We start from the raw sequence: 27,768 nt of genomic DNA, 5'->3' as shown, positions 1-27,768 counted from the left end.
AGGCCTGCTGGCAGGTGCCCCTCACTGCTGGGTGGATGGGGGTGCTGGGGGACATGAGTTGGGCCTGACCCTCAAAGCTGGGTGTGTGGGGGTGCTGGGGACATGAGTTGGGGCCTGACCCTCAATGCTGGGTGGGTGGGGGTGCTGGGGGACATGAGTCGGGGTCCGACCCTCAATGCTGGGTGGGTGGGGGTGCTGGGGGACATGAATTGGGGCCTGACCTTCAATGCTGGGTGGGTGGGGGTGCTGGGGACATGAGTTGGGGCCTGACCCTCAATGCTGGGTGGGTGGGGGTGCTGGGGGACATGAGTCGGGGCCTGACCCTCAATGCTGGGTGGATGGGGCTGCTGGGGGACATGAGTCGGGGTCTACTGGCAGGTGCCCCTCACTGCTGGGTGGATGGGGGTGCATGAGTCGGGGCCTGCTGGCAGGTGCCCCTCACTGCTGGGTGGATGGGGGTGCTGGGGGACATGAGCCAGTGCTCACGGTGACATGTGGGCTGGCTCGGGGGCTTTGCCAGGGTGAATGGGCTGCCTGTGGGGCATGACCAGGGGTGCAGTGTGTCCCCCTCTTTTGGGGTCTGCCTGCAGGCCCTGGGGAGGGGGGAGAGGGCACACCTGGGAGGACACACACTGTCAATTTGTTGGGGCACACCCGTAATACACGTACCATCCGCTCGCACAGGGCAAATCACGTGTTAAAATTCCTGCGCACCCCCGAAATACACGTACCCCGCTCGCACAGGGACAATCGCGTGTGAAAGTTCCCGCGCACCCCCGAAATACATGTGCCCCGCTCGCACTGGGCCAATCGCGTGTGAGAGTCCCCACGCACCCCCGAAATACACGTACCCCACTCGCACAGGGCCAATCGCGTGTGAAAGTTTGCACACACCCCCGAAATACACGTAACCCGCTCACACAAGGCCAATAGCGTGTGAAAGTTCCCGCGTAGCGGAGTACGTGTATTCGGAGGGGTGCGCAGGGATTTATACAGACGTGTTCGTGGTTGGGGGGCTGTATGCTGTTCCACTGGCCTGTGCGCCATGTATGGGATTTGTGCGCTGTTCATGGCGCATGGGGAGGGGTTGGCGGCGTAACTGGCGCTGCTGAAGGATCGCTGTGCTACTCTGTGCCACGGCTAGTTATGGATGTTTAAATCCATGAATACGCTGTGCGCGGAAATGGATTTTGGCGCATGCGGCTGGCGCAGGCTGCCGCACGCGCCCACTGTGCGCCAGCCGCGTGTGCCACTTGTGCGCTGAATTCTATGAATTACCCCCATAATCGTTATAATATTACATTCTGTTGCTTTCTCTTTGAGTATCCCACTCGAGCTGGTGTTTATGTATTCCGGCAGTAGCCATAGGGTTTTAAATCTCAAGATCTGGGCAGACTTCTCTGACATGACGACCCAATCCAGGGACTGTGCCCCTTCACTGGCCAGCACGGCAAAATACAGTCAGCGCTGGATTAATCCAGAGTGTTATCCAATAATAAACCGGTCTTAGATTCATTATTTACTCTATGCTAGTCCAGCCAAGTTCTAGGTGCAAAGGTGAAGTCAGACACTGTTTGAGAGAAATAATAATTTCTTTCGAAATTGATCTTCCACTAATAACGTGCTTAAAAGGGCAGTCGGAAGTGCTCTAGGGCTAGTTTGACCAATCAAATCTTTAAGGGGCAATTTATTTGTTTACCAAAAGTCCTCTTCTCGCCAACAGAAATGTATGTTTTTGAATTTGTTTATACCATGCCCCACTTTCATTAAATCTTATGCCTACATTATCAATGAAATTAACAGATATAACCTATCTTCTTTTAGCCATGAGATTTTGTTTTTATAATATTTGTCCTCATCTTCCCAGAACAGATCATGGCATTTGTTTGACTCTCATTGATCTGTAGTCCATACTTGGCACACAGTTCTTGGAATTTGGAATGTTGTAGACGTGACCCAGCTGGAGTTTCACATATAATGACAGCATCGTCCACAAACAACATTTTTCCTACATTGTCTCTGTCTATAACCGGCGCATCAGAGGATAGGGAAGAAACATCTTTAGCTAGGCCATCTATATAAATTGTGAAAAACAATGGCACCAGGACGCAACCCTGTCTTATGCCTTTTTTCTATTATAAAAGTATGTGATTTCTCACCATTAGTTCCCCACCTACCAATCACTGTTTTCTTACTGTAAGTCATCATACTGACTCTTAGCAGGGAAAGAGAAAATTCCAATTTCAGTAGATGTAATCATAAAGCACCTCTAGGTGTATTGTCAAAATTGGTTTTCAGATCAATAAAGACCAAGTATAACTCCTGTTTTTTCAGAATCACAAACTTCTGGATTAAGGCGCATAGTTTGAAACCATGATCGACAGTATTGCTATTTTTCGAAAAGTCGCCTTGAGAATGGCCTACAATGCAATTATAATTAACCATCTCTAAAAGGCGTAATAGCAATGCTTTACCAATATTATTCCCCTGTACTGATAGTAGGGATGTTGGCCTCATATCCTTCCAATCGCATTCATTGTAAATAGGTAGAATTTCGGCTAGTAACCAATTTGGCAGTACCTTATTAATAGCAAAAGTGTCATTGATTACATGTGTCAGGACTGGGGTCCATGGTTTAGCTTCGTCTTGATCAAATCAGATGGAATATCACCCGGGCCAGGTGCTTTATTCAATTTTTGAGAGTTAATAGCCTGATCAATTTCAGTGCAGCTGAACTCTAACAAATTGTTTGGCTTTCATTGATCTTTAGTTCATATTCGGCACACAGCTTCGCTTTGCTTTTATCCCTAGTTCGGCTCTCATATCATTCAGTCACTCTTCCTTGAATAATAAACCAAAGTAAGAAAACCTTTCGGATTCTAAGATACACATCTTAACGGGCCTTGATGATGGGAACATAGCAGAGGAAACTATCCTCCAAAAAGATATTGCATTTTTAGACACTAGGGATTGAACCAGAGAGTGCCACTGGGCCTCTTCATAAGATATTTTCCTTCCTTAGAATTCTAATATGCAGAGCTCGATAGCATTCAGCAAGGTAGTTTTTGTTGCTATCTTTATCACTGAGATAGGGTTATCTCCCACTTCCTTCCATGTGTTAGACATACCTCATGTGTAATCCATACAACATACCGACTGCAAAGGGAATTTAGCCATGAAGCTCCTCAAATGTCAATTTGCTAAGAAACAACGTCACCTTTAACCTTAGCTATCACTGCCGCTCAAGTGTGGGGCATTCCGGAAAGGCTCCCATCGCCTCATTGCATTGGTCTCACACTACAACACATCCGTGTCGACTTCCAGGAACCCACACCACTAAATGAACTAGGGACCATTACCCAAAGACAATCAATGGATACAAAACAGCTTGTATTGATCCTGTGATGCTGGAAATGCATTGGACGGACAGGGCCTCCGTATCCTTGTCCTTTGCTGCTTTTTATTGTGTGTTCTGTCGTGTTTTCCTCATAGGAGTCCATGTGGGACTCCTGGCGGTGAAGCTCTCTCTTTTGGTTTGGTGTAGAGGCCCATGGTATACCCTTATGGCACCCATTGGTGGGGGTACAACCCTGTGCCCCTAGTGTATGTTTTTGGGCACCTGTGGGTGACCCACAGAGCAGGGTATGGGCTGGTGGCAGCTCTGTGCTGAAATGACTGGTGCCCTGAGCATCCTCTATTTTGGGATGCCCAGGCCCTGTCATTGTAATCGGTAGATTCCTGATGGAGACAAGATGGCCCCCGTGGCCTCATGCCTTCCATCGCCTGTTACCTTGATCTTCCCAAAGTCCCGGGAAGCCTTGACTCTGTCCCTTCCCCCTGACTGGCTGTTGGGTGGAAGTTCCATATATGGTAGTGTGGGGAAGTGCCGACCAGACTGGCTGGAGCCTTCCCAACGACCGCTTGTTGTGGGTACACCTGTGGGTGGGACCTGGGTGAATGGGGTGTGTGACGAATATGCACTTCTTGTTGTGAATGTCTAGTTTCTGGTGTTTGACAAAATGACTGAGAAAGCCCTGCCCGAAACTGGTATGAATGCAGTGTGGAGTGTTGAATGGCTGGGTACTTGTCCCAATACACATAACTTGTTGTGAGTGTCTGGAGAGAAGTGAATGGCTTGAATGCACTATGCAACTGATTGGCTGCCTGCCTGCATGAATGCCCTTCTGACCGATTGGTTGCCTCAGTGCAACCCAGCAGAATGATTGGGAGATCAACTAGTATATCTGAGGGCCTCTCACTGCTAGAATCTGTGTTCAGAAGTTGAAGTCCACTACGAAGAGTAACTGGAGTAAAACTGAAGTTTAACCTTGAAGCCCTGCTGGAAGAGAAGTCTTGCTGCTGCTCGATTCCGTCGATCTGAAAGCGGCTGTGTCTCCAAGATCTGACCCAGAGAGCACCTGGTAAGGCGCCCTCTTCCCCAGCTACGAGGGACCATCGTGCACCAGCTGATCTTTGCCAAAGCTCCCCGGTAGACAGACCTACGAAAAGGCTGCCGACCGGAGACGGGGACTGCCGCGGAATCCCAAAGAGAAGCGCCTGGACTGTTGTCCGCCACCGTCGACGACCATCGTCGCCGACTGGAGCCGCCGTGCTCCCGTTGCCTAAGAACTTTCGATTCATGGACACGCTCATCCCCACCGCCGCCCGCCTTATCCCGCTGTAGAAGGCCAGGCCGTCAACGCACTGAGGAGCATCCGCCGGTGGGTTTCCCACCTCCCAAAGACCACAGAAAGGCCGACGACTCGACGCACTAACTGGGCCACAGTTCTTCAAACTTTTGCGGTCCAGAACTATCAACACCTAGGTGCCCCGCACGCCTCTTCCTTGCAGGACGTTTACGCTTCCCCTTCGACGAGCACCGCTGGGAAAGAAGCTGCCACTTCACCTCCATAGTTCACCCTGTTCTTCGCCGGACGTTTTGACGACCAGTGACTCCTGTCTTAAAGGGAGGGCACTCAAGAATGGCCGTTGATTCCCCGACCAGGAACGTTACAACGCCAGGTACTTTGGGGTTGCTGAACTATTGGAAAGACTCTTGTGAACAATATATGAACTGGGCTTGTGATATATCTTTATTCTACAGGTTGCCCAGGTGGGGGGATCTCCACACAGAACTGTGTCTGGGTAGCAGGGCCAGTATTCTGCCAATTGTTCTAGCACACTGCTTTCCTCTTATATCTATTGTTGGCTTCCTTTACGAACTGATTTGTGTGACATTTAACCGTACAGTTGATGCACTTTAAAGAGATCGAGTAGTAATTGTGGTACCATGTAGAACTGTATAGATTTGCCATTATAGATAACCGAGTACAAAGTGAGTTATCGTGATATTGTACATAACCTTGAATATTAATTATATAAAGACCGTGTTTTAACTAATAAAGTGTGCAGACATTCCTGTGTGGGTGCGTGGGGACTACACTGAACTTAAGAACCAGCCTACATCACCTCCTGAGAAGCTAGGCCTTGATTGCTCGACCACGTACTAATAATAGAGAATCTTGGCTGGGGTCCTCTGTGCCTCTCCTCTACCATATAGAGAGCAGAAGTACAGACCCCCCCTCCAGTCTTTACAAATCCCTACTCACGTTAGTGGCAACACACTCAATCCTGCCTTCACCGTGTCACCACCAATTGAAGGCCTGAACCCTAACCCACATGCCATGGCTCCATTCCATTTTTTCAGATCTTGACCCTCCCTGCTAACAAGACAAACATTGACAATACCAACAGTTTGGGCTTTTGTCTAGGCATGGGAAAGGTATTTTCCATGCACCGCCATAGTGGTATTAACTGGCCACTGGTGGTAGCAGGTAAAAATGATGCAAGTACCTGGGCAGTTAATAGCAGTGCCTGGCAAATGCCTAATACTTATACACAAGCCAAAACTGTTGACTTTGCCAATGCATATTTTTAACAGGACTTCATTGAAGGACACGCATAGAGCTTCTAAATCGAGTGGCTGAAAGCAGACCTGGTTAGGACATTTGTATTACACAGTAGCATGTTCACAACTCCAATTAAGCCATTAACTCTCAAACAACTGCTTTGAAAAACTACTGGCAGGTGCTTCAAGTGCAAAGTTTGATGGTAAGGCTTGAATAAGGCGAGCTCAAATAGTTCCCATGAGAAGGTGTTTTGTACGGGAAGGGGTAGGAAGTGTATGGGCAAATAACCGAACAACACCTTCAAGCTCAGTGTTCCTCATATGGCATGTCTGACTATTTGTACTCCAATGCAATAGTTTCAACTTATAGGTTGTACTGCCGCCTAATAGCCCAAACTAAAAAAGAGTAAGCCCACTATGCCTGCACACCACTTTTTTAAGAACTTCCACAAGGATGCCCCGTAAAGCAGAATCACAACACTGGTCTTGGTTAGCCCTATCTGTATTGACAATGTCACCTTTCTATTACCTTTAATATCACCATGATGGAGCTGACAGATGTACATGACCCCATAAAGGAACGTCCAACAAAGACAAACACTCCGCCCCACAGTGTACTCAGGAATTAACAAACTACAACATTCTGGGGCTAACCATACAAACCTGAGGACTTACCCACTTTAAAGACATACCACTGCACACTCTGGGTACTAATCATTAAAGCCAAGACCACATGTTAGCCCATAACAATCGCAGCAGCAGCAGCCTCTTTGCAGAAGTCACACACTGCTGCAATCCACTACCCAAATCAATAATTCCAGACTCCAAAGAAAGTTTATTTTGCTAAAAAAGACAAAATCAGACAATATAGTGGTGCCTGAAAACTATGCATGCCCATTTAACAATCCCATTATGCGAAGCATAACCAAGGCCCACTTTAAGGCCATTCCCTCCTTAGGACTTCGCCAACATTTGAGCGTGACTAAAACCTACCGCCCACACTGATGACACTCTACCTGCTGACACCATAAAACAGATCAGGGGCACAGCCCTCACCGATCCGCCTACAAATAGTGAATGCTTTATTTATTCAAGGCATCTATCAACGCAGCTTAAAAACAGGAATAATGTGACCACTCCTCAAGACATCCACACTATACCCAGATGGCCTTGCCAAATACCAACTGATAAATAGTATTTCATTAATCTACAAAATCCTTCAGATAACATTGGCCAAAAAATGCCATCATTGCATCAACCAACAACTAATCCATTACTACCAAGTGGGATTCGAACCCATATGTAACATGGAGGCCACTACCACGTTGTCCAGGAAGATGCCCACCAAATGATGGATAAAGGTGACACCTGCCTCCTGATCCTCGTTGACCTCTCTCCGCTTTCAACACAGCAACTTCACCACAGTAATTAGCCTTCTGACTAACAAAATGACGTTTAGAGGCAAAGTCCTCAAATGGTTCATATCCTATCTCTAGGATATACACCAGGCACTCTAGATGCGCAACTTTAGGTCGGATTGTTGTCCGGTCATCTGCAGAGTCTCATAAGGCCCAATCCTCTCCCAGTAGTGATCTTTAATATTGACATGGAGCCGCTGCAGTCACTTCTCGCTAACCCAAACATCACACTTGAAAATATGTGGCGAATCCACTGTTAAACCTCAAAGTGACTTGTACTGAAGACATCCTGCTCCTCAGAGAGTGCCTTGTTTCCATCGAAGCACCTACATGAATCTAAATCCTACAAAAACTGAATGTGTCCTGCTAGGCCATGCAGCTAAACAGGAGACCTGTCAAGGGTGGTGAAATGACTTAATGGCATGCACCAAGATAGACTTCTCTGTTGGCCCCACCTGAAAAAACACTTGGGTCCGCTACCGACATTGACAACTCCTTCCGGAAGCAGATTCCCAAGAAAACCCAGACAGTCTGGTACCAATTAACACTCCTCTGGAAGAAAGCCCTTCCTCCAACTGCTGTACTTTGTAACCATGGTCAAGTCCTGAGTAATCTCACAACACAATGGCGGCAATGACCTCCTCATTAGTTTCTCAGCAACACATAGAGCTTCCGCTAAGTACTGTTCAATATACTGCTGCTTGCTTGCTTACAGAATCAAAGACTTTAGACTACATCTCACATTCCAATGAGACTTCCATTGGTTTCCTCTCCCATCCAAGATAGTCTGCATCACATACTTGCCACCTATCGCACCCACCCCCTTTCTCCCCACCCCAGAAGTCTGGGAACCTGGTAACAAAACTCATTGGCTCTGGTGGCATGTGAACTTCCAGGTGTCAGACGATGACAAGGCTCATGACCAAACTGGTGCACAAAGCCAAAACAGGAAGCAAGCATTCTCTTGTCATCTAGCAAGCTACAATCCCAGGAACTCTACCCGGTTCTAATTAGTATTTTTGGGAAGGACTTCAAGACCCTGCTTTACAGGGAGTACCTATGGAACACCTAGGACCCTCAGCTCCTCCATTAGGGAGAACAGCACCATTGTAGGTGACATCCCCACTGATCCACATTGTCCACTCTGGGGCTTATTAACACTATTGGTGTAATCCTCAACCAACATTACAGAGCACTCAGTTGCTGTATAGTTAGGTGTGTGCTATGTAGGCTGAAACATAAATACAAACGTAGAGATCACGGGATGAGCTGGAGGTCATGATAAACTTGCACTAGAGGGGAGATTGTGTGGGAGTTCCCCATAGGCCATGCATGTGCTTCCCTAAAATGGGGCCTTTCCGAACACATGCTGTGTATGTTTGTCAAGAGGTTGTGGGTCTTGAGGCCTTCTCCAGCACAATGCTTGAGTTCTCTCAAGGCAGGAGAGGTTTGAGTCTTACTACCTTCCCCAACACATGTCTGTGTGTCCAGAGAGTGAGCTGTGTGGTGTGGTGGGCGTTCTTATAGAAGGAGTCTATAGGGAGTCTGCCACAATTCCCAACACTGCGGAAAATGTGTTGACAGTGATTGATGTGGTCTGTATTTGTGTATTTCCCTACAGTTAAGCATGTGTGAGAGTAACCAAATAACATATTAAAGTAGGTGTGTCCAAACCCAAGAGCTGACTTGTAGTAAACCATCAGAAAAGGGTAAAGGAATGCACCAAAAACAAGGCAACTCTGCATGAACATATATTGTTAATATCGGCATGCAAAAAAAGGCCGACTGGCTCATAAATGCCATATCATATCATCCATTGCGCAGTTAGTGCGACTGGTTTCACTAGGAGCATCCTGGTAAAAGTATTGGTTGTTTACTCCAGGTAGTACTTTCAAAGTACCCAATCTGGTAAATACCACATGCAAACCTACACAATAACTAAACTGTGTTTTAAAAAAGAGGGGAATTTGAAATATCGCATGTTTTACCATTGCTTCCATGCTTATAATGCTAATCCCTCCAACCCTACCCCTCGGCCCCCCCTCCTTGCAGGCACCCTTTGCTGATGAAGAAATAGAGAGAGCCAGTGAAGGGTCGTTGGAAACAGGTAGCTTGAAAAATTGAACATTTATGACGTGAATAATAAAAGGCATGTGCTATTTGCTTTGAACATCTGCTCGCACATTTCTTGCATGTAACAGAACAGATCAAACACACACAAATATGTGCCTGTATGTTTCATAACCACACAGGGCTTATCAAGCCGTTTCAGTGCGTGCTGTAGGTTTGAAGGAACTGCTCCTGGATGTGTGTATGTACCATTGGACCGTACCACTTGCCAGGATTATGCAGTTCTCTTGAATGATGCATAGCTACCAGCCTGATCCAATGTCGTGGGATCCACTTTCTTGACTTTTTAACCAGCAGAATGTTGCGTGCTTGGGGTTATTGATGTGCTTTATCCATCATATGAATGGGACTACTAACCCCAGCATTCAAAGCTAAGGCAAAATCTGGGATCAGTTTCTTCAAACTAGGTCTAATGATTGTTTGTCTCCACAAGTCACTGTCATACTTAAAGCGAAACTGTGATTTTGGTTTTACCTGGTATAACTCTATTCGCTGTTCCGACACCCGTGCCTTTGGATTCTGTAAACGAAACACTCTGAACTCTGCCTTCACCAGGTTTGAAGCGTTTTTCTCCATCGCAGAGACGTCAAATTTTACGATCCGGAAGTAGGGGCTGATATAGGTTGGGGGGATGACATCTGCAAAAAGTTAACAAAAAAAGGTTTAAAATAGTGTACAATAAACATTGTTCGCACAAAGGCTAAAGTGCAAAGCGGGGGAGGAGGGGACGTGGGGGGTGGGGAAGCTCAGTGAATAGTCAGGGTGAACCTTGGCAGCGTGCTTCAATTTTCTAAGCGACCATTTAGCATCATTACTAACCCAGCAAAGTAAACACGTGTGTTTCTGATTAGAGGAATGACCGATTAATATAGATTAACAACCTGGTTCCAACTATGCTTCAGGGCGCGCACATCCTGGTACGGAGAGTGAGGGGGTGGTGGGTCGAGCTGGATGCTTTTAAACTGAAACAAATTTATTGAAGTTGATGTCTGGCAAACAGTGTCAGGATTAAAAATACAACCAAGCGCCAACAAAGGGAATCTCATTTCCAGGCTGGCTGTGTAGCAGAAGTGCATCCATCCACAGGGACCAAACTGGCCCAGGGCTATATGTGAGTCAAAAGAATTGACTGATATGGCTTCAACATTTCCAACTTGGATAGACTCATTTCCAAAATCATCTCTCTCATGGTGGATTCCCCCGCCCTCGTATTGCAGTAAGTGGAGGATTCTGTCAGCATCCATCTCAATCTTGCATGAGTGTCAACGATGGGCCGCTTACTTCTCTGATCCTGAAATTACGTGGCCTATCCTTAACATGTATAAAGTCACTCCAAATTACTTCTGAAATTGATGCAGAATTAGAGAGTTGTGGCCGCAATGTCTTTTGGTCAGGCTGATAGCACAGAGGCATTACATCCCACTAGGTCAAAGGTCTGCAACCTTTGGCTATCCAGATGTTTTGGATTACAACTCCCATCAGCCCTAACCAGCATACTCAATGGTGAGGTATCATGGGATTTGTAGTTTAAAACATCTGGAGAGCCAGAGGTTTCAGTCCCCAGGTAAACATGATGCAAATACCTTCCTCGACTGATTAGCTTTAAAGGGACATTATGTTATTCTTAATACTAACTGAAAACGTTAAGTGTAATCGCTGATAGATCTCTAAAGATGCTCCCCCACTTCTTTGTACTGGATCAGTGTGGGGGGAGCATGAAAGAGGGTCGAGATTGGTGCCAGTCATTTCAGTCTATTGTTTCCATGTTTAGAGCTTGCCCAAAGGCAGCTTTACCCATTTACCATGACAACCTGCATTTCACAGTTTTGAACCCTGTACCTCTAACTATTTACCCCTGAATTTTTAATGTTTGGACTTCTGTTGACATATATTTATCAGCTTGGAGAAAAGGAGCATTCTGGGAGAGTTGCAGCAGCGGTCAGTTTCTAAAGGTACCTGGGGCCCTTGGTAAATCACAGGGATGTGTGAGTATGCTGATGTGTGTGGTGGCTCATTTCTCCAACATTCATTATAGGGGCTGGCCAGAGAAATCCAAACACAAATAAGACTGCAGAGGGGACAGTGAGCATGACTATCAAACTTGACCTTATGGAATGGCAGATGCGTTGTTGGGGGTGGTGCGGGAGCTATAGCCTGGGTCTTTTGGTTGTAGCCCTGGATAGAAACTCAGGGGTTACAACCAAAAGGTTAGCTATCCCCGAGTTCTGACAGTGCTGACATTAGCATAGCTCCAGATCTTTTCCATACCGAGCAACACCCCTGTGGAATGGCAGTATTTGGAATTCTCCTCAAGCACAAGTGTGCAAGAATTAAACATGGGCACCAATAACTTGTCTGGCTTTACATATGTTATGTTATGTTACTTGGCATTTATATAGCGCCTTATGTGTCATTGGTATGACCTCAAAGCACTGGTAGGTTGAACGCCCTCGGGAACCGCAGTTCAAGTCAGTAGAGAGAGAGAGAGAGACGTATAGTGCGTGGGCGCACCGGTTATGTGTGCAGCTGGTGTGGTTGTTTCATGATGGCTGCTTTTTAACAGTAGGTGTGGTGCTGGGGGAATCAGTTGGATGTGTTCAGTCTGGAGAATGGACACACAGACTGAGGTCGGCTGCGTTAGGCCTGAGGAGACGCCTAAGCTAGCGGTCTGTGCTCAGCTAGCTGTGTTTTATTAGGATGATGGGAGTTCCTGGGGTTGTGTTAGTATGGGAACAGCTATACCGAATGTGTCACAGTATAGCTGTATGTAGTTGAGTGATGGTGTATAGGAGAGAGTAAGCATAGTAGTGTGATATGGTGGTTATCAATAAGGCGCCTGCGACCAGGCACAAAACCAGGCATTCTTTCGTTCCATCTGCTTCTTTCGTTCCATCTGCTTCATCCATTCCAACCGCTTCATCCGTTCCATCCGCTTAATCCGTTCCATCCGCTTCATCCGTTCCATCCGCTTCATGCATGTGTAGAGGATCAATGAGTTTTGTTTTGTGGGGGCATTACAAAAAATGCATATCGGTTACATTTACAAAGCCATGCCCATTGGCTTTACAAACACTTGTTCCTATTTGCTGCGCAATTGGCATGTGGAAGCAGGAAAGGTGGCCTACACATCCAACCTATTTCCCTTTCTGTTTCTAAAGAACATTTCTACACTGGTTTACATTATAAAGGTCCATGCTGATCGTCCCCAATACTATCAAACAAGTATGTCACATCTGCCAGGCTTTAAACAACGTACCTTGGTTGCCATAACCTCACACAGTGTGCTATAGGACTATATGTTGGCTCATGTATAAGACTCACTGGGATAAACTACTAGAAAAGCAATATCAGAATAGGTGGTTGAATGGTGTTAGTCTTGGTAGGCCACTGCTGATGCAACCTACAGCCCACAAAGATAGGCAACCGAAGTAGGCAAGGAGTGGTGAAATTTGGCTTCAGCGTTTTCCACCACCTTCATGACTAATGTTCATAGGTAATTCTAGTGCCGATTTGCAAAGTAAAGCAGTACATGAGATTCTCGCTAGTGCGGCGACTGAAGCCAGATCAATAAGCAGTAGTGCTTCTGGGTCTAGGGCCACTGCCACCCTTACAAATATGCCAGGGATGGTACTATTATTCGGAGGAGTGACACTGATACACCTGTGATGCCCCTCAGACACGCTGATTTAAATCAGGAAAATGAAGGCAGCACCCTGTCTGATCCAAGAAACTATCTCACGAGGGTACCACAACACAATATATCCTAATTCTGCCATCTTGCTTATAAATTCTGCATTACTTGCTTATAACTAAAGAAGGAATTAGGTTAACTACAAGTACAAATGGCAGACAATGTATAAGATTCAAATAAGATGCAAAATCTATTCTGAGCATTATTCATGTTACTATTAATAGCTCCAGCAACATGACGGTCTGTCGCAGATCGGGAGCGGACGCGCTGTGGGCAGAAGTCTTCCCAGAGTGTCCGCGCCTGAAATGGACAAAAAAGAAGGTAAGTGGGGTTGGGAGGGTGGGGGGATTCTTTGGATTGGGGGGGGTCTGGTGGGGGAACCCCACTTACCTCGATCAAAATGGCGTGGGAAGATGGCAGTCTCCAGCCATTTGGTGGCTCGGAGCGGGGATTACCCTGTTCCAAGCCTTTTCTGGAGACATAAGGGAAGGAACATTGTGGGGGTGAGGAATTCCCGGTCGGGTAATGCCCCGGCGAGGGCAATTGAGCTTTCTTGTAACAAGCTCATTGACCCTAGCCGGGTACTAATTTATATGGTATGATATGGCATTTATAATGCGCCTATACACAAGTGTTTCAAGGCGCGAGACAGCAAGGGAGGGGGAATAGAGGGAAGACAGAGACAACGATCCGACCAGGCCAAGTGTCATTCAGATTGCGCAAGTGCAGGGGAAGGGGAAAGAGGAAAGTGCGGAAAGGGAGGAGGGGTGGGGACAGTGCAGTACATGGGGTAATAGAATAAATAAAACAATAGGAAATAGGGCCAGCTGGTGGCAAGTGCAAGGGTAAGTGCAGACATCAGGTGTCAAGTGCAAGTGGGGGGCTGTAGGGATATTGAAAACAGTCCCCAAGTGCGGAGGTTGCCAGGGAGGCAGTGCAGGTGTGTAACTGGCAGGGGAGGGAACCTGGGCCCGGGATCAGAGAGTGGCCAGGTAACCAGTACAGTTTCAGCCAGGAGTTCAGCAGGAGAGAGGAGGAGAGAAAGCAGAAGCAAAGAGGAAGGTTTTGAGGTGCTTCTGGAACCAGAGGTGGTTCTCCTCAAGTTTCAGGGAGGCAGGGAGGCTGTTCCAGAGGGAGGCACCAGCCAAAAAAAGAGATCTACACCAACTTGTTGCTTGGAGAAGTGACTGACCTTGAGGGAGTTGGAGGCGGATGAGCGAAGAGCTCGAGAAAGAAGATATTTAGGAAGAGTGAGTTGAAGCTATTGAGGCCCCAGCCCCCAGAAGGCCTTGTGGACAATGCAGAGGGTTTTGAAGGTAATCCTCGCTGCCACTGGGAGCCCGTGCAGAGATTTCAGTCCTGGAGAGATACAATCCCTGGGCTTGAGGCCAAGGACAAGTCTCGCAGCCCTGTTCTGGATGAGTTGCAGAGAACGGAGAGTAGAAGCAGGCAGATTTAGAAAGAGGCTGCTGCAATAGTCCAGCCTAGAGAGAACCACATTTCTGGAGACAGTGAGCCTTTGGGGGAAGGAGAGGAAAGGAAGAATAACTCTGACGAGGTGAAGCTGGTAATGTGACTTCTTAGAGATGTCCGAGATGTGAGGAGAGAAGGAGAGTGTGGAGTCGAAGATATCCCCAAGGTTTTTAGCCTCGCAGGTGGGAGCAGGAAGAGGGCCAAGAGAGGCCAGCCAGAGAATGACAGGAAAGGAGGGAGCAGGTGCGCCGATAAGGAGAATCTCAGTCTTACTGGCATTAAGGCAGAGATCATTGGTGGCACACCACTCCAGGATGGCAGACAGTCAGAGGTGAGAGACGGAGAAGAGGGTGGCCGAAGGTATCCTGAAAATTAGCTGTGTGTCATCTGCATAGCACTTAAAGTTACAGCAGAGAGCGACAATGTGGTGGGCAAGAAGTGCCAGGTATTGCTTGAACAGCCAGGGAGAGAGGTTAGACCCCTGGGGGACACCACAGATAGAGATAGAGGAGAGGAAGGACCCAAGTTGGACCTGGGAGGGTCGATCAGAGAGGAAAGAGGTCAGTACGCTAGGGCCTGACCAGTGATACCCAGGTTATCACGAGACGGTTGAGAAGGAGGGCATGGTTGACCGTGCCAAAGGCAGAAGAGGAGAGATCAAGTAAGATGAGGACACAGGGGGTGTTGGTATCAAGGTTTGAGAGTAGGCCTTGACGGATGCTCAGGAGAGCAGTATCAGTGCTTCTGGCAGCTCTGAATTAAACTTAAAATACCAATACTCTAATAAAAACCTTATCAACCCACATGGTAAGGAAATAAGAGTCCTTAATTAAACCTAAAATATCAACACTCTATTAAAAACATTATCAACCCACCGCAGTGATTAAATACTCAGAATATGCAGACTTTGGATAAAGGGTACAGTCAGGCAATGAATACGGGGATCTGCAGGCATTTGTCTTTGCATGACTTATTAGGTTGTAGGACTGTGGGCTTCATTGTGAGTTTGGCGGTGTGGCCAAAAACGGTGGTAATGGAGTTATCACTGCATTAATGCCACATTACCGCACAGACAAACTATGGATTTGGAGGTAAGGGGGAGAAAACACCTCCAACAAAATGCTGCAGATAATTATGCCACCTTACTGCCAAAACCTGCAATTTATGTGGAATTACTTCCAGCAGAATTACCCATGGAGTCCATAAGTGGGGACTAACACCACCATACCGTGACTTTTAATCCAACGGTAATTTCACCAGACCAGTAGTAATGGCCAATCCATTTGGTGGTATCTCAGTGGATTTACCACCAAGATACCACCATATTCAAAATGGAACCTTGTGTCTTTAAAAGGTGAAGAGAAGGATCCCAATTGTCAGGAGGGCCCTTAAGGCCCTTAAACTTACAAGGGGAGGACATGATACTTTTCAGTATCATTCTTTAGTCTTGATAGCACCAGACCCATCTTCTACGTACTTTCTAGTGGGTCAAGTCGGTGTCAAGATGGTTGAGTCAGGCACTTTCTAATAGATCGATCTGGCATAGAGGCAGTACACTTGGGTACTTCCCAATGGGATGAGATGGTGTTGAGGCAGTTCAATAGGATCCAACCATGCAATGTGGTTCTGTTGTAGTGAGCGGCTTCAGACAGCTGGAGAAAAGGCATGTAGTGGTCAAGTCAACAGCTCAAAAATGCATTGCAGTGCTTAGAAAAAGCTAGATTGCCAAAGGCAGCACGATGTGTCTTGCAGCAGCTTGAAATTGCTCGAAAGCAGTTAAGTTGGCTCCAAAAGTGGTTTGAGGTGGGAAACAGAGCCCAAAAGATGTTTCATTGATCCTGGGATGTTGTGGGACTGTGTGTGACCTAGGAATATCCAAAATGGCAGACCCCCTCTCCTAGTTGTAACTTCTCTTCTGGGCAACTCTAAAATGCAGCTTCTTCCTGCCTGCTTTACATCAAGACACTCCAGTCATTACCTACGTGTTGTGATTCCCCCATTGTGCTGACAGAGCTCCCATTGAAGTACTGATCCCAACCTGGCCCCCATGTGTCATGTCCTGTTCCCTTGGGATGGTGTCCAGCATTCCAGCAGAGAACAAAGGGCACGTCTATGGCTAGACTCAACAGTTTGTTGTTGCTGAAACTCAGTGATACACAAGCATAGCAGTTGCTGGAGTCACTGGAAACCAGTTTTAAAATAAAAAGACACCAGATGGGTTTTTGGCAAGTAATAATGTATATCCCTATAGGCTACTATATCAAAACAGATATAGCGTTATATTTATATTTAACTGATCTGCCACCACGTCTTGGGCATACAGGGTTACATATAATTTAATCTTGAGAAGCCAATGTTAAGGCCAGTCCACGGCTGGAATTAATTTAGGTTCCAGTAGGCTATTTATCAGGAATGTACATGTTACTCTGTTGCTGCCATGTTGACAAACTGTCGTTGCTGGGATGTATGTCAGTGTGCATGGTCCTGTAAAGTGAACACATGTGCACCACATTTTTTAGCATGGCACATTAAGAAATTGAGACCTAATTAGTAGATCCAAATTTCCTAGATAGAATTACCAACATCATTTTACAAAAATCAAAAAAGCTTGGCATTGCCTATCCGCGCAGATGCACAACATGCTATAGATAATGGAAGTGGCAACATTCAAGGATGTCCCTGTTTCCTCAAAGAGGGCATTCGATATTCAGTTATGGCCACCAATTTGTGGGTTGGATATGGAGGGAAGTCAACCCCTAATTTTTCATTCACATACGTTCCTGCGAGCAACTCCAATAAAAGAGAATTTAATTAAGAGAATTGGGAGGGCTCATGTCTTCTTGCAATAGCACAAAGGTTTGCCTTGATATTAGATAATGATAACCCCGCCTGTATTAGACATTTAAGCAAGGAGCCTTACATGGCACGCATGAAGGGTGTGAGCAATTACTTACACTGCAATTCTTAGTATTGCTTGTTATATGTCTGGATGCCTGACCTATTGTCCAAAAGCAAAGGTGAGATCGGATATGGAGAAATTAGATCCATAACTCTCGATATTGCCCCCAAACCGATGGAGCATTGTTGCTATTACCACCAGGATTTCTTCGGGCATGGTTTACGTGTCCATGCAACCCAGCACCATTCATTAGGCTGTACAATTCAATGCACAAAGCGGAACAACTAAAACTACAGGCCGCCTAATGCTACATATAAGGTGGCTGGGGTGCATGGAATCCAGCAGAGTAGCAGCATGAAAAAGGATCTAGAAATACAGTGAGCAAGAGGGACAAGATACCAGGAGGAAAAGCATCTGGCTCACCCCAAAAGCAGAGGATGCGGGGAGAGATAGAGAGAAGGCAGCCATCAGGGCAGGCAGACATCAGGATACTTTTGAGCACCCAGAAACAAAGAGGATTATTGCCTGGAGTCCAGGAATCCTTGATGACTGCCTAGAAATTAATGGTCCATTCAAAGTGCTAATATTTAGTATAATTAAAACATTGGTATGGATTTGAGCCATTGGCAGTGCCATAAGGTGACGATGTGTACATTCACTGTCACATGGCACATATTTCATGATATAACTAGGTTTTTCCCCCAGGAAATCAAAATCAAAACATGTCAAAAATAATTTCAATTGCTGTGACCAGAAAACTGTTCACACGGTGGTTTGTATAGAGTCTTGTGGGCCTCGGGACAGCCCATAATATATCACATATATAAGCTTCCTTACTAGAAAACACGGGCTGTAAACATGCAGGGCTAATTAACTATGTTTCTTATTGATATGAAAGGCACAAGTCTTGTTTTGCGTCGGTCTCCCAAGCGGGCAGCTTATTCTCTGGCAACAATGGGAACTCTGAGGAGTTCTTTTGCTATCATTAACTTTCGTAAAGAACACTCTTTGAGATTTATTTTAGATTTCATTTGTGTTTATTAAATATTTTGGCGGCTTTGGAGCACTTCCCACGTTTAACAACCTCTTCACTCTGTTAAATCTATGGGATTTATTATTGCCAAATCTCGGAAATGGCCGCTCATTAGACGCTGTACTTTAAAAGCACGCGCACAAATATTTATAGGACTTGTGGGATTGTTAGCTAATGCAGTTGTTATGTTTCCTCTTATCTGGAATCTTTCTCCATCCCTCTGGCTATTGCAACCATTAGAGCTGTTTAGATTGCAGCTTCGTGATAACGCCAGACCCCTGTTTTTAGACGCAGGGCTAACTTTAGCACAGGATCACATTGTTTTCATTCATGATCCCGAATTATCGGCCGTGAGTATAAAAGAAGTACCCATTAGTGATGACAAAGTGGAGGGGATGTTCTAGTTGCTGGCACATTCTTACCAAGAGGAATGTGAGCCGCCATATTGGACTTCTGTGTTACAGTTTAACTAATGCGCTGCTTTGATGTGGAGCGCAAAACGTAAACAGCAGCGGTGCACTGTAAAACATAGGATGGGCTGGGTTGCTTACATGGTACATTTTGCCAGGGGATGGGTGGAGGGGTACCTAGGGATCTTTGACAAGAGGGGGAGGGGTGACTATTAGGAAAAGGTGGAATATGGGGAGGGATCTCACCATAGGGTTTGCAATTTCCAGAGGGGCTCATTATGAGTATGCCGGTCCAGTAATAAGGTGCTGCTAACAACGCGTACCGGCACCTTTTCCGGACTAGCCTACTCGGAGTCTGCTGGTTGGGGCAGTGAACTACCAGCAGGCCTGACCTGCCCGTAGTTCAGGCACTTACCGGCAGTCAATTCACTGAACAACAACGGTGCCGGTGCTTCAGTGGTTCCCATCCCATGGAGCCCAATGGTAGTACCAGCAGTTTCCCCGCAACCTCGTAATGACCCCCATAGTCTTTCTTAGAGTTGAGGATTGATGCAGAGATAATGTTCTTATGAGTGATGCAATAAGTGCTCCAGGAAGACATGGGTCTAAGTCATTTTCTGTAACGTGGGTGTAGGCAAGTCCGGTGTTATGTCAGATGTGTGCTAAATCAAGACTTTTTCTCGCTGGGGTTTTATTTTTTAATTTTTTTAATATGCACCATGGCAAGTCCGTTTAGCAGATAAACGTAAAATTTAGCGGGTGCAGGCAATCTCATAACTATGTCGAGGACAGTGGTCAAAGTGGACGGGAGCAATTGGGAACGGTGCTCCTCTACTTTTTATTTAGGTTTTACTGTTCCTATACTTTTATTTTAAAAAGATACCGTTCCGGAATGGTTTAGTTTTAAAATAGAAGTGTGGGAAGAAGTTGAAATTTGTACTTCAGAGCAGTGCACTGAACATTCACTTAAACAGCAGGTGTGTTTGGGGGGTGGTTTGTGTGTGGAAGGGGGTGTTGTGCTAGGGTTTGTGGAGAGCGGGGGCAAGTCAGCAGGGAAAATAGTTCCACTACTTATTTTCGTACACTTTGACCACTGGTCGAGAGGAGGGGTTAGAATCGGGTTTTTTATGAATATCCCGATCCTGCCAGACTTGAAAAAGGCAAGCTAGCAGATCACTTGACCTTCCCACAGGTCTATGAGGTCAATGAGTTCATAGCGTTCCCTATAGTTTTGGACCGACAAATGTCTTTAGTTTTGGAAGCAGTACACAGACATCAGGAAACTAGAAGGTACACGACAGGTTCCCAGCCCTAGCCTTTCTGGCTACACAATGAATCGTCCATCTGGATTCCTACCTGATAGCCCTCGCCTGTGAAATCAAACATTTTCATGTGTTGAGTGCTCTCTCAGACTAGGACACTATTTCCACGAGTGCAGGTGAGGCCATCCTTATTGTAAAATTATGGGCATTACAAGTTTGCAGGTATCCCGGCAAACTGTAATTCCATTTCCGCCACTTGGTCTGCCGTAATTGCCAGCAGATTCCAAATGGTGGAAATGCCGGTAAATCCCCATTCCGTGTAGGTTCAAAGGACTCCAAGGGTTTATTTGCCAGTATTACCGACACCGGTATTACCGGGACAGTAATACTGGCAGTTTTTTGTCGATAGGGTGGCAGAAATACTTCCAGCGCAGAGCTGCAGGTAAATCCACCACCTTACCAGCAAACTTGGAGTGTGCCGGTGTGGTAACCTGCCGGTATGTGGTAATACCGCCACATCGCTACCACAACGGCACACTTTATGTCTCTAAGCTGCAAAAGTGGTTTGCAGATGTCAAAGCCTTTGAGGGGGTGAGCAGGAGGGCTAATTAAGGACACCTGTGTATTACAACAAATAAAATACACTCCGCTGTGGAAAAAAGGAACCATACAGTTGCATCCCTTGTTGAAGGGGCTCATCCTGCAGCATTGTGTCTCTATATGCTCTTTAAACTCCTCTATCACTTAAAGTATCCTACAGATCAATGTACTTGATTCTATTAGTCTCATAGTCTGTGTTGCAACAGGGACATGGCATTACAATTTCAGAAGTGTATGTATTACTTGCCATCAGCAATTAAGTTTGATCAAGTATTGTATTGCTAAACAAATAAAGTCTACAAACATTCCTAACAAAGTCAAATCGTCCCTCTGACATCCAGTGTTTTCTTACCTAGTCCTCTGAAAAACACTGACATACACTTTCAAATGATTACAAGCAACGTGATTGCTGATCATTTGGATGGAAGTGCAAGAACCATGCTCTACTGAAGCACAGAATTCACAACACACAACAATTTCACATTCACAGATTTACTTTAAAAGGAATATAGAGTTCCCATTGATTTGATAAATCACATATAGGGCCTGATTTGCAAAGACCTTTCCCATTCAAAAACCCTTTTGTAAACCAGCCCCATACTATTTTCAAGTTAAAATATACCTTAATTCGGTTAACTCAGCAGGCAAGTCTGTATCAGCAACCCTTCATAGAAACCCTACTTTCCAACTGGCCAATAACCATGGCCACTCAACCTATGGCAAGGAATCAAATCAAACACTTTGGGATAAACCTTGATTCCAGATTAACACTTATTTCATGGATCAGAGTTAAGTACAGAGCAAAAGGTTTAACCGAACCAGATTAGGAAAGTCCTGCCCTCTGCTCAAGATGGAGCAAACACATGAGATGTGTAGGGCCTAATTCACAGAACATTTCCCAATGGCGTTTTGCCGTTATAAAACACTTATGTGAACTAGGCCCTTACAGTCCTAAAAGTTGCAGAGGTCTTCCAAAATAAAACGGTCCTGTAACTTCAACTAGTCCAGAATAAAATGGCATGGATGACATTGTGGCTCGAAATCGGCCACCACATCATGCCAGCACTTAGACACTGCACTGACTCCCCAGTGACCAGAGGATTATATTCAAGAGCATGGGTATGACACACCAAGCCAGCTGCTCTATTTCTAGCCATCTGAATAGATACATAAATAACCAAGGAATCTGGCAAATGTAAAAAAAAAAATAAACTAACACACTGTGAACACCAACAAATCAAAACTTTGAAACATGGTGTTTTTCATCTGGGGCTCCTATTCTGGAATAGGCAAGGCCCAGAATTGAATCTTGGGGAAGGTCTTGTTAAATGTGGAAAAATACTTAAAACAGAAAACAGCAAGTTCTCCTGCAACTGGAAAAGCACAGAACATGTATTCCTTTCAAAAGTTCAGAAAATGACATGTGCCATTGCTTGCAGTTGTTTTACTCTTGTTTGTTTTTGCCCAACTAATGCATAACAATGCTGTGGCTAGGCTTGGCGATGTTGCCCTCTAACTGCTGCTCCTGTGCAAATGCCCTTTGCGAGTGGTGTGTTATAAATCACAAATAAATAAATAATGCTCACTAGGTAGAGTTGTTGTCCTTGCATACAGCATAAGGATGAATGCCTGCTTTGTATACAAGTCGAGGTTGTCTTTTTCAGATATGTTCTTTGCATGCAGGTACTTTGAAAAGATATGCTTCATGTTCATATGCCCTGCATCCAAACCATGCCTTTCCACAATCTACTCAATCTTGAGACTAACGCAGACACTGATATTACTCTTGGGTATTGTGCATAGTAAATGCACTGCTCTGCGCTTTACCCTGATATCTGTGGACCTCATTCTCCAAAATGAGTGCAAGTGAAAAAAGCTTATAGATGCTCTTTTTACATTTGTACTCATGGCTGAAATCCACAGGTCACCTTATCCTCAAAGGTGGCCTGCACATTCCAGGAGCGGCTGGACAGTGGCGCAAAGATGGGCTGTCCAGCCCCCGTGCTTTTCTTAGGGTCAGGAGCGTGCTCACGACACTAATGAATGACAGTAAACATGTGGTTCTTGGAGCGCATTTCACAGAGATGGGCCTTTAAAGGGCCCGTCTCCGTGAAATCACCAAAAACAAAGAATTTCCATCTCTGTTTAGGGTATGGAAAAAAGTAATGACAGAGTAAGAAATTAAATGACCAAGGCATGATTTCTGCTTCCCCCTAAACTCGTCTGAATAGGCGCAGGGGGTGAGCCTTATTTTTGCGCATTTCAAATCGCTTCGCGTTTGTGAATTTGTGACACGATTTTAAATGTGCAGAAACGCCCTCTTATTTGCATATTTGCGCAAAGGGGGACAAGGGCATCTGAATAAGTGCATCTAAGTCCCTTTAAAAACAACAGATGGCAAAATGGGGATATGAAAAGATCAGGTCAAGGAAGGGAATCTGGTTCTGGGACAGACAGCTGGGCACATCGGATTTGATCTGCGTCAAGGCGCTCTGGACACAGCACGGCACCGGACTGGATTGGATCTGCAAGGCACTCTGGTCACAGCACGGCACAGGACTGGATTGGATCTGCCCTTTTTGGTTCTGATGATAATTATTTCAGCAGGCAAGCAGTACATTGCAGCCCGGCTGTAGTATGATGCTTCCCCTTAGGTTTGTGGGGTTGGTTCTGGTTCTGGAAATTGAGGCCTAGCTGAAAGTGGTTCAATTATGCAGTGGGTTCTGCTTTGCCAAGTTTCTGGAGTCTGGAGCAAGGAAGATGAAAAGTTCTGCAGCAGGGTGCTCCGCCAGCATTCAGATTGTGGGTGAATCTGTCTGTCTTTAGCTGCCCTCTGCTGTCTCTATTTATGCTCTGATAAAGGGGGTGTGTGTGCTGGTTTATCCTGAGCTTGCCCCTCTGACAGGGATTGGTTCAGAGTCTCCTCTCTACCTTGATAGGAGCAGAGAAACAGGGTGTCACCTTTATGGTGGGGGTTATGAGGCTTAAAGTCCACCCCTAGCCTCTTGAACACAAAATCTACTTTTGACACAATACATATTTACACATGTGCAACCTCTATAACAACCACATATACAGATTACATATTTTGTACAGCAGCTACTCCTCCAAACTCCGTAGCTGTGGGATCTTGTGTCTGCTTTTCACAGAATTTTGCCCTTTTCATCCGTAACACAATGTCCAATTTATCAGCAAATTTCTACAAGTGTGCACGTTTAACATGGGCATAAGTGTCTAAAGTTTCATACTTCTAGCAGAAATACATTTGGTGTAAAATCACATTTTTTGACAATTTTAAGTGGCAAGTTATATGTATTTAAACAAAATGTTCTTTGTGAATGTTCAGCCACAGATGGCTGTTTGGGTCCGCCTCTTTTTCTCTCCCTTCAGTTCAGAAGCAGTCTCCTCCCTGTTCTCTTGGCAGGGTCCATTTTACGACTGTCCTCACACTTTGCATTTCCTGAGCAGCAGTTGTTCATTGTTTCCTTCCCCATAGCAGACCAGGTTCTTCCCCGACCCTATAATTATCGCTTTGGTGTGATTTCCTGGTGGACGGAGCTGGAGGGAGAGGCTTGCGTCTGTGCGGAAAGCTGTTATTCCGGTTTGGTAGCTTTAGCCAGGCTTAAATTTAAATGTTAATTCTGTTGCATTTTTCCTTAGCTTAAAACGAACTTGTGATTTCAAAATAGCAGCTAGAATTATCATTCTAGGTTTCAAACCATGGGATTAAACAATTACAACATAGGTTGCTCTCAGTAACAGGCCTCTTAGATTGCAAACATTTGATTTCAGTTTAAACATCTTTAAAGTTTAATCCTGCAGGCCCTTGACAGCTGTCATTCAGGCGGTCCAGGGTACTGCACACCGATGTTGACAGATTCACAGGCAGGCCACTTTTTCTGTGGAAATCCCTTGATGCTTTCAGCTTTTCAGGATATTGCATGCTCACAATGATTTCTTAAACTGATTGAATTGTAGCACCCTGCAAGAATTTTGGATGTTTGAGGGTGTTTTGTACCGACATTCTGCAGTTTCAGCAACAAAGAAAAAAGGATTTAAAGCAAGATTTTGGGGTTTCCTTTAGCAAAGCACTGCTTTCCCTTCTGTACTGCATCTTCACATGTTGTGGAGCCTAGTGACATGTTTCAGGAGTGAGATCTCTGTTCCACCACTGACAAATGCATGGCAGATTGGGCAGCCATCTTTTTGTGCTTTGCAAAGCGCGATTTTCAGAGGGTTTGGCACGCACCAGGGTTTTGTGGCCATTTTGATGTTTCTGACACCATCAGAACACAGTGATGCCGAATGGCAGAGCAAAAGTGGGTTAAGACATCCCACAGAGCCTAGGACTATAAATGTTGCTAGCACTGGAAGAACACCTCTGAGGAAGTCTCTAGGAATAGAACTATTGGTAGCACTGGACGCACACATCTGAGGAGTCTCTAGAAATAGAACTGTGCTAGCACTGAAAGAACACATTGGAGGACGTCTCTAGGACTATAACTGTTGCTAGCACTGGAAGAACATGTCTAAGGAAGTCTCTAGGAATAGAACTGTTGCTAGCACTGGAAGAACACATCTGAGAATGTCTCTAGAATTAGAACTGTGCTAGTACTGAAAGAACACATTGTAGGAAGTCTCTAGGATAATAACTGTTGCTAGCAGTGGAAGAACACATCTAAGGTAGTCTCTAGGAATAGAGCTATTGTTAGCACTGGACAAACACATCTGAGGATGTCTCTAGAAATATAATTATGCTTGTACTGAAATGACACATTGGCGGAGGTCTCTAGGAATATAACTTGCTAGCAGTGGAAGAACACATTGGAGGAAGTCTCTGTGAATAGAACTCATGCTAGCAGTGGAGGAACACATCTGAAGATGTCTCTAGAAATAGAACTGCGCTAGCACTGAATGAACACATTCGAGCAAGTCTCTAGGGCTATATCTCTTGCTAGCACTGCAATAACTCATCTGAGGAAGTCTCTAGGAATAGACTTGTTGCTAGCACTGGAAGAACACATCTGAGGAAGTCTCTAGGAATAGAACTGTTGCTAGCACTGGAAGAACACATCTGAGGAAGTCTCTAGGAATAGAACTGTTGCTAGCACTGGAAGAACACATTGGAGGAAGACTCTAGGACTATAACGGTTGCTAGCACTGGAAGAACACATCTGAAGAGGTATGTAGGAATAGACGTGTTGATAGTACTGGAAGAACACATCTGATGAAATCTCTAGGAATATAACTATTGCTAGCACTGGATAAAACATCTGAGGAAGTCTCTAGGAATAGACTTGTTGCTAGCAATGGAAGAACACATCTGAGGAAGTCTCTAGAATTAGAACGGTGCTAGCACTGAATGAACACATTCGAGCAAGTCTCTAGGGGTATAACTCTTGTTAGCACTGCAATAACTCATCTGAGGAAGTCTCTAGGAATAGACTTGTTCCTACCACTGGAAGAACACATCTGAGAAAGTCTCTAGGAATAGAACTGTTGCTAGCACTGGAAGAAAACATCTGAAGAAGTCTCTAGGAATATACCTATTGCTAGCACTGGATAAAACATCTGCGGAAGTCTCTAGGAATAGAACTGTTGCTACCACTGGAAGAACACATCAGAGGAAGTCTCTAGGAATAGAACTTTGCTAGCACTGGATGAAAACATCTGAAGAATTCTCTAGGAATAGACTTGTTGATAGTACTGGAAGAACACATCTGAGGAAATCTCTAGGAATATAACTGTTGCTAGCACTGGAAGAACATATCTGAGGACGTCTTTAGGAAGAGAATTGTTTCTAGCACTTGCAGAACATTGTGGATCAAATGCCTTAGGAGGTGCTAATGGTTAAGGTGAACTGATGGAAGGTGGTGAGGAGTTAGCACAATACGTAGGAGAGAAGCAGACAATGAGGAGCCTTACAGAAAACAATTGAACTTGGGAGATGACACAACTGCAGTGAAAATAGACTTCTGCTTTGGAAGAGACCCGCGTGAAGGCTAGATGACAGACCAAGGTGCCCTCTGCTACGGATCTATGTGATTACTGCTCCGCGTTTATTCCGACCCCTGAAAATTCTGCCTTTTTTACCCACTTTTCACCATATATATATATACATATATATGCTGCGAGAGAACCCTCACAGTTCCCCCTTCATGCATTATACTGTACCCATTCCTCCACGTATTTATGGGGTGAAAAGGGGGTTGAAATAAAAAAGTCGACATTTTCGAGGGTCGCAGTAAACGCGGCGCAGTAATTGAATAATTTACTCTACTACTATTGAGATGTGTACCCTTTTCTGCTGATAGTAAAACATGTGCTGCCTATTGCTGAGCTATTGATGGTGAAGAGAACAAGGGCTTTTGCCTGTTCATGGTGATATTTGCACTAACGTATGCTGATAGTGAGACCTGCTCTGCCGCCTGCTGATGTCGATGAAAGCACTGCCTGCTGATCAATAATTCAGGTGTTGGTTTCTTTTGGTTCAGTATTTGATGTTATGATTCCACATGATCAGCCTTATATATGATGACAAGAAACAAAGCAGTAAACCCTTTTGTTTTGGAGTATCATCTTCATAATAGAATGCTCATTGTACTAGTCCAGTGACAGCTGAACATACATGCACCTGCCCAGGAACATAGACCTTTGCTTTTCCATGCAGGGGCTGAGGAGGGATGGCGGCAACACAAAAATAAACATTTTAACATGTGGGGCATTTCAGGCAATTGGCCGTTCCTGAGCGGTGGTGGGGGGCGGGGGAAGAGCGAGCCCCGGAGCACCCATGTACTCGGCGCCCCTGCCCTCAGCAAGCAAGTTTGCTATCTAAAATGAGGTGATTACAAGTGTGGTGGTAGTAGTAGTGAGATAGGGAATACTGCATTTATTTACTGCTTCATCAGAGCATGAGTTTCATAACCAAGCCGTACTGTAGAAAT

The 27,768-nt window shown here is 45.4% G+C and overlaps 1 protein-coding gene across 2 annotated transcripts in view; it reads right to left on the bottom strand.

Annotated features, from left to right (window-relative positions):
- The window catches only part of TGFB2 (transforming growth factor beta 2), a 562,825-nt gene that overhangs the window by 167,548 nt on the left and 367,509 nt on the right, over positions 1-27,768 (bottom strand). For both annotated transcript variants that reach the window (XM_069608582.1, XM_069608583.1), the window contains one exon: positions 9,931-10,094. In XM_069608582.1, coding sequence (XP_069464683.1) covers positions 9,931-10,094 — 164 coding nt within the window. The remainder of the gene's footprint in view (positions 1-9,930; positions 10,095-27,768) is intronic.

This window comes from Ambystoma mexicanum, chromosome 4q (genome assembly GCF_040938575.1).
Source record: "Ambystoma mexicanum isolate Mex_15411 chromosome 4q, UKY_AmexF1_1, whole genome shotgun sequence".
NCBI classification, from domain to species: Eukaryota; Metazoa; Chordata; class Amphibia; order Caudata; family Ambystomatidae; genus Ambystoma; species Ambystoma mexicanum.
This window is presented reverse-complemented; position numbering and strand designations above follow the sequence as displayed.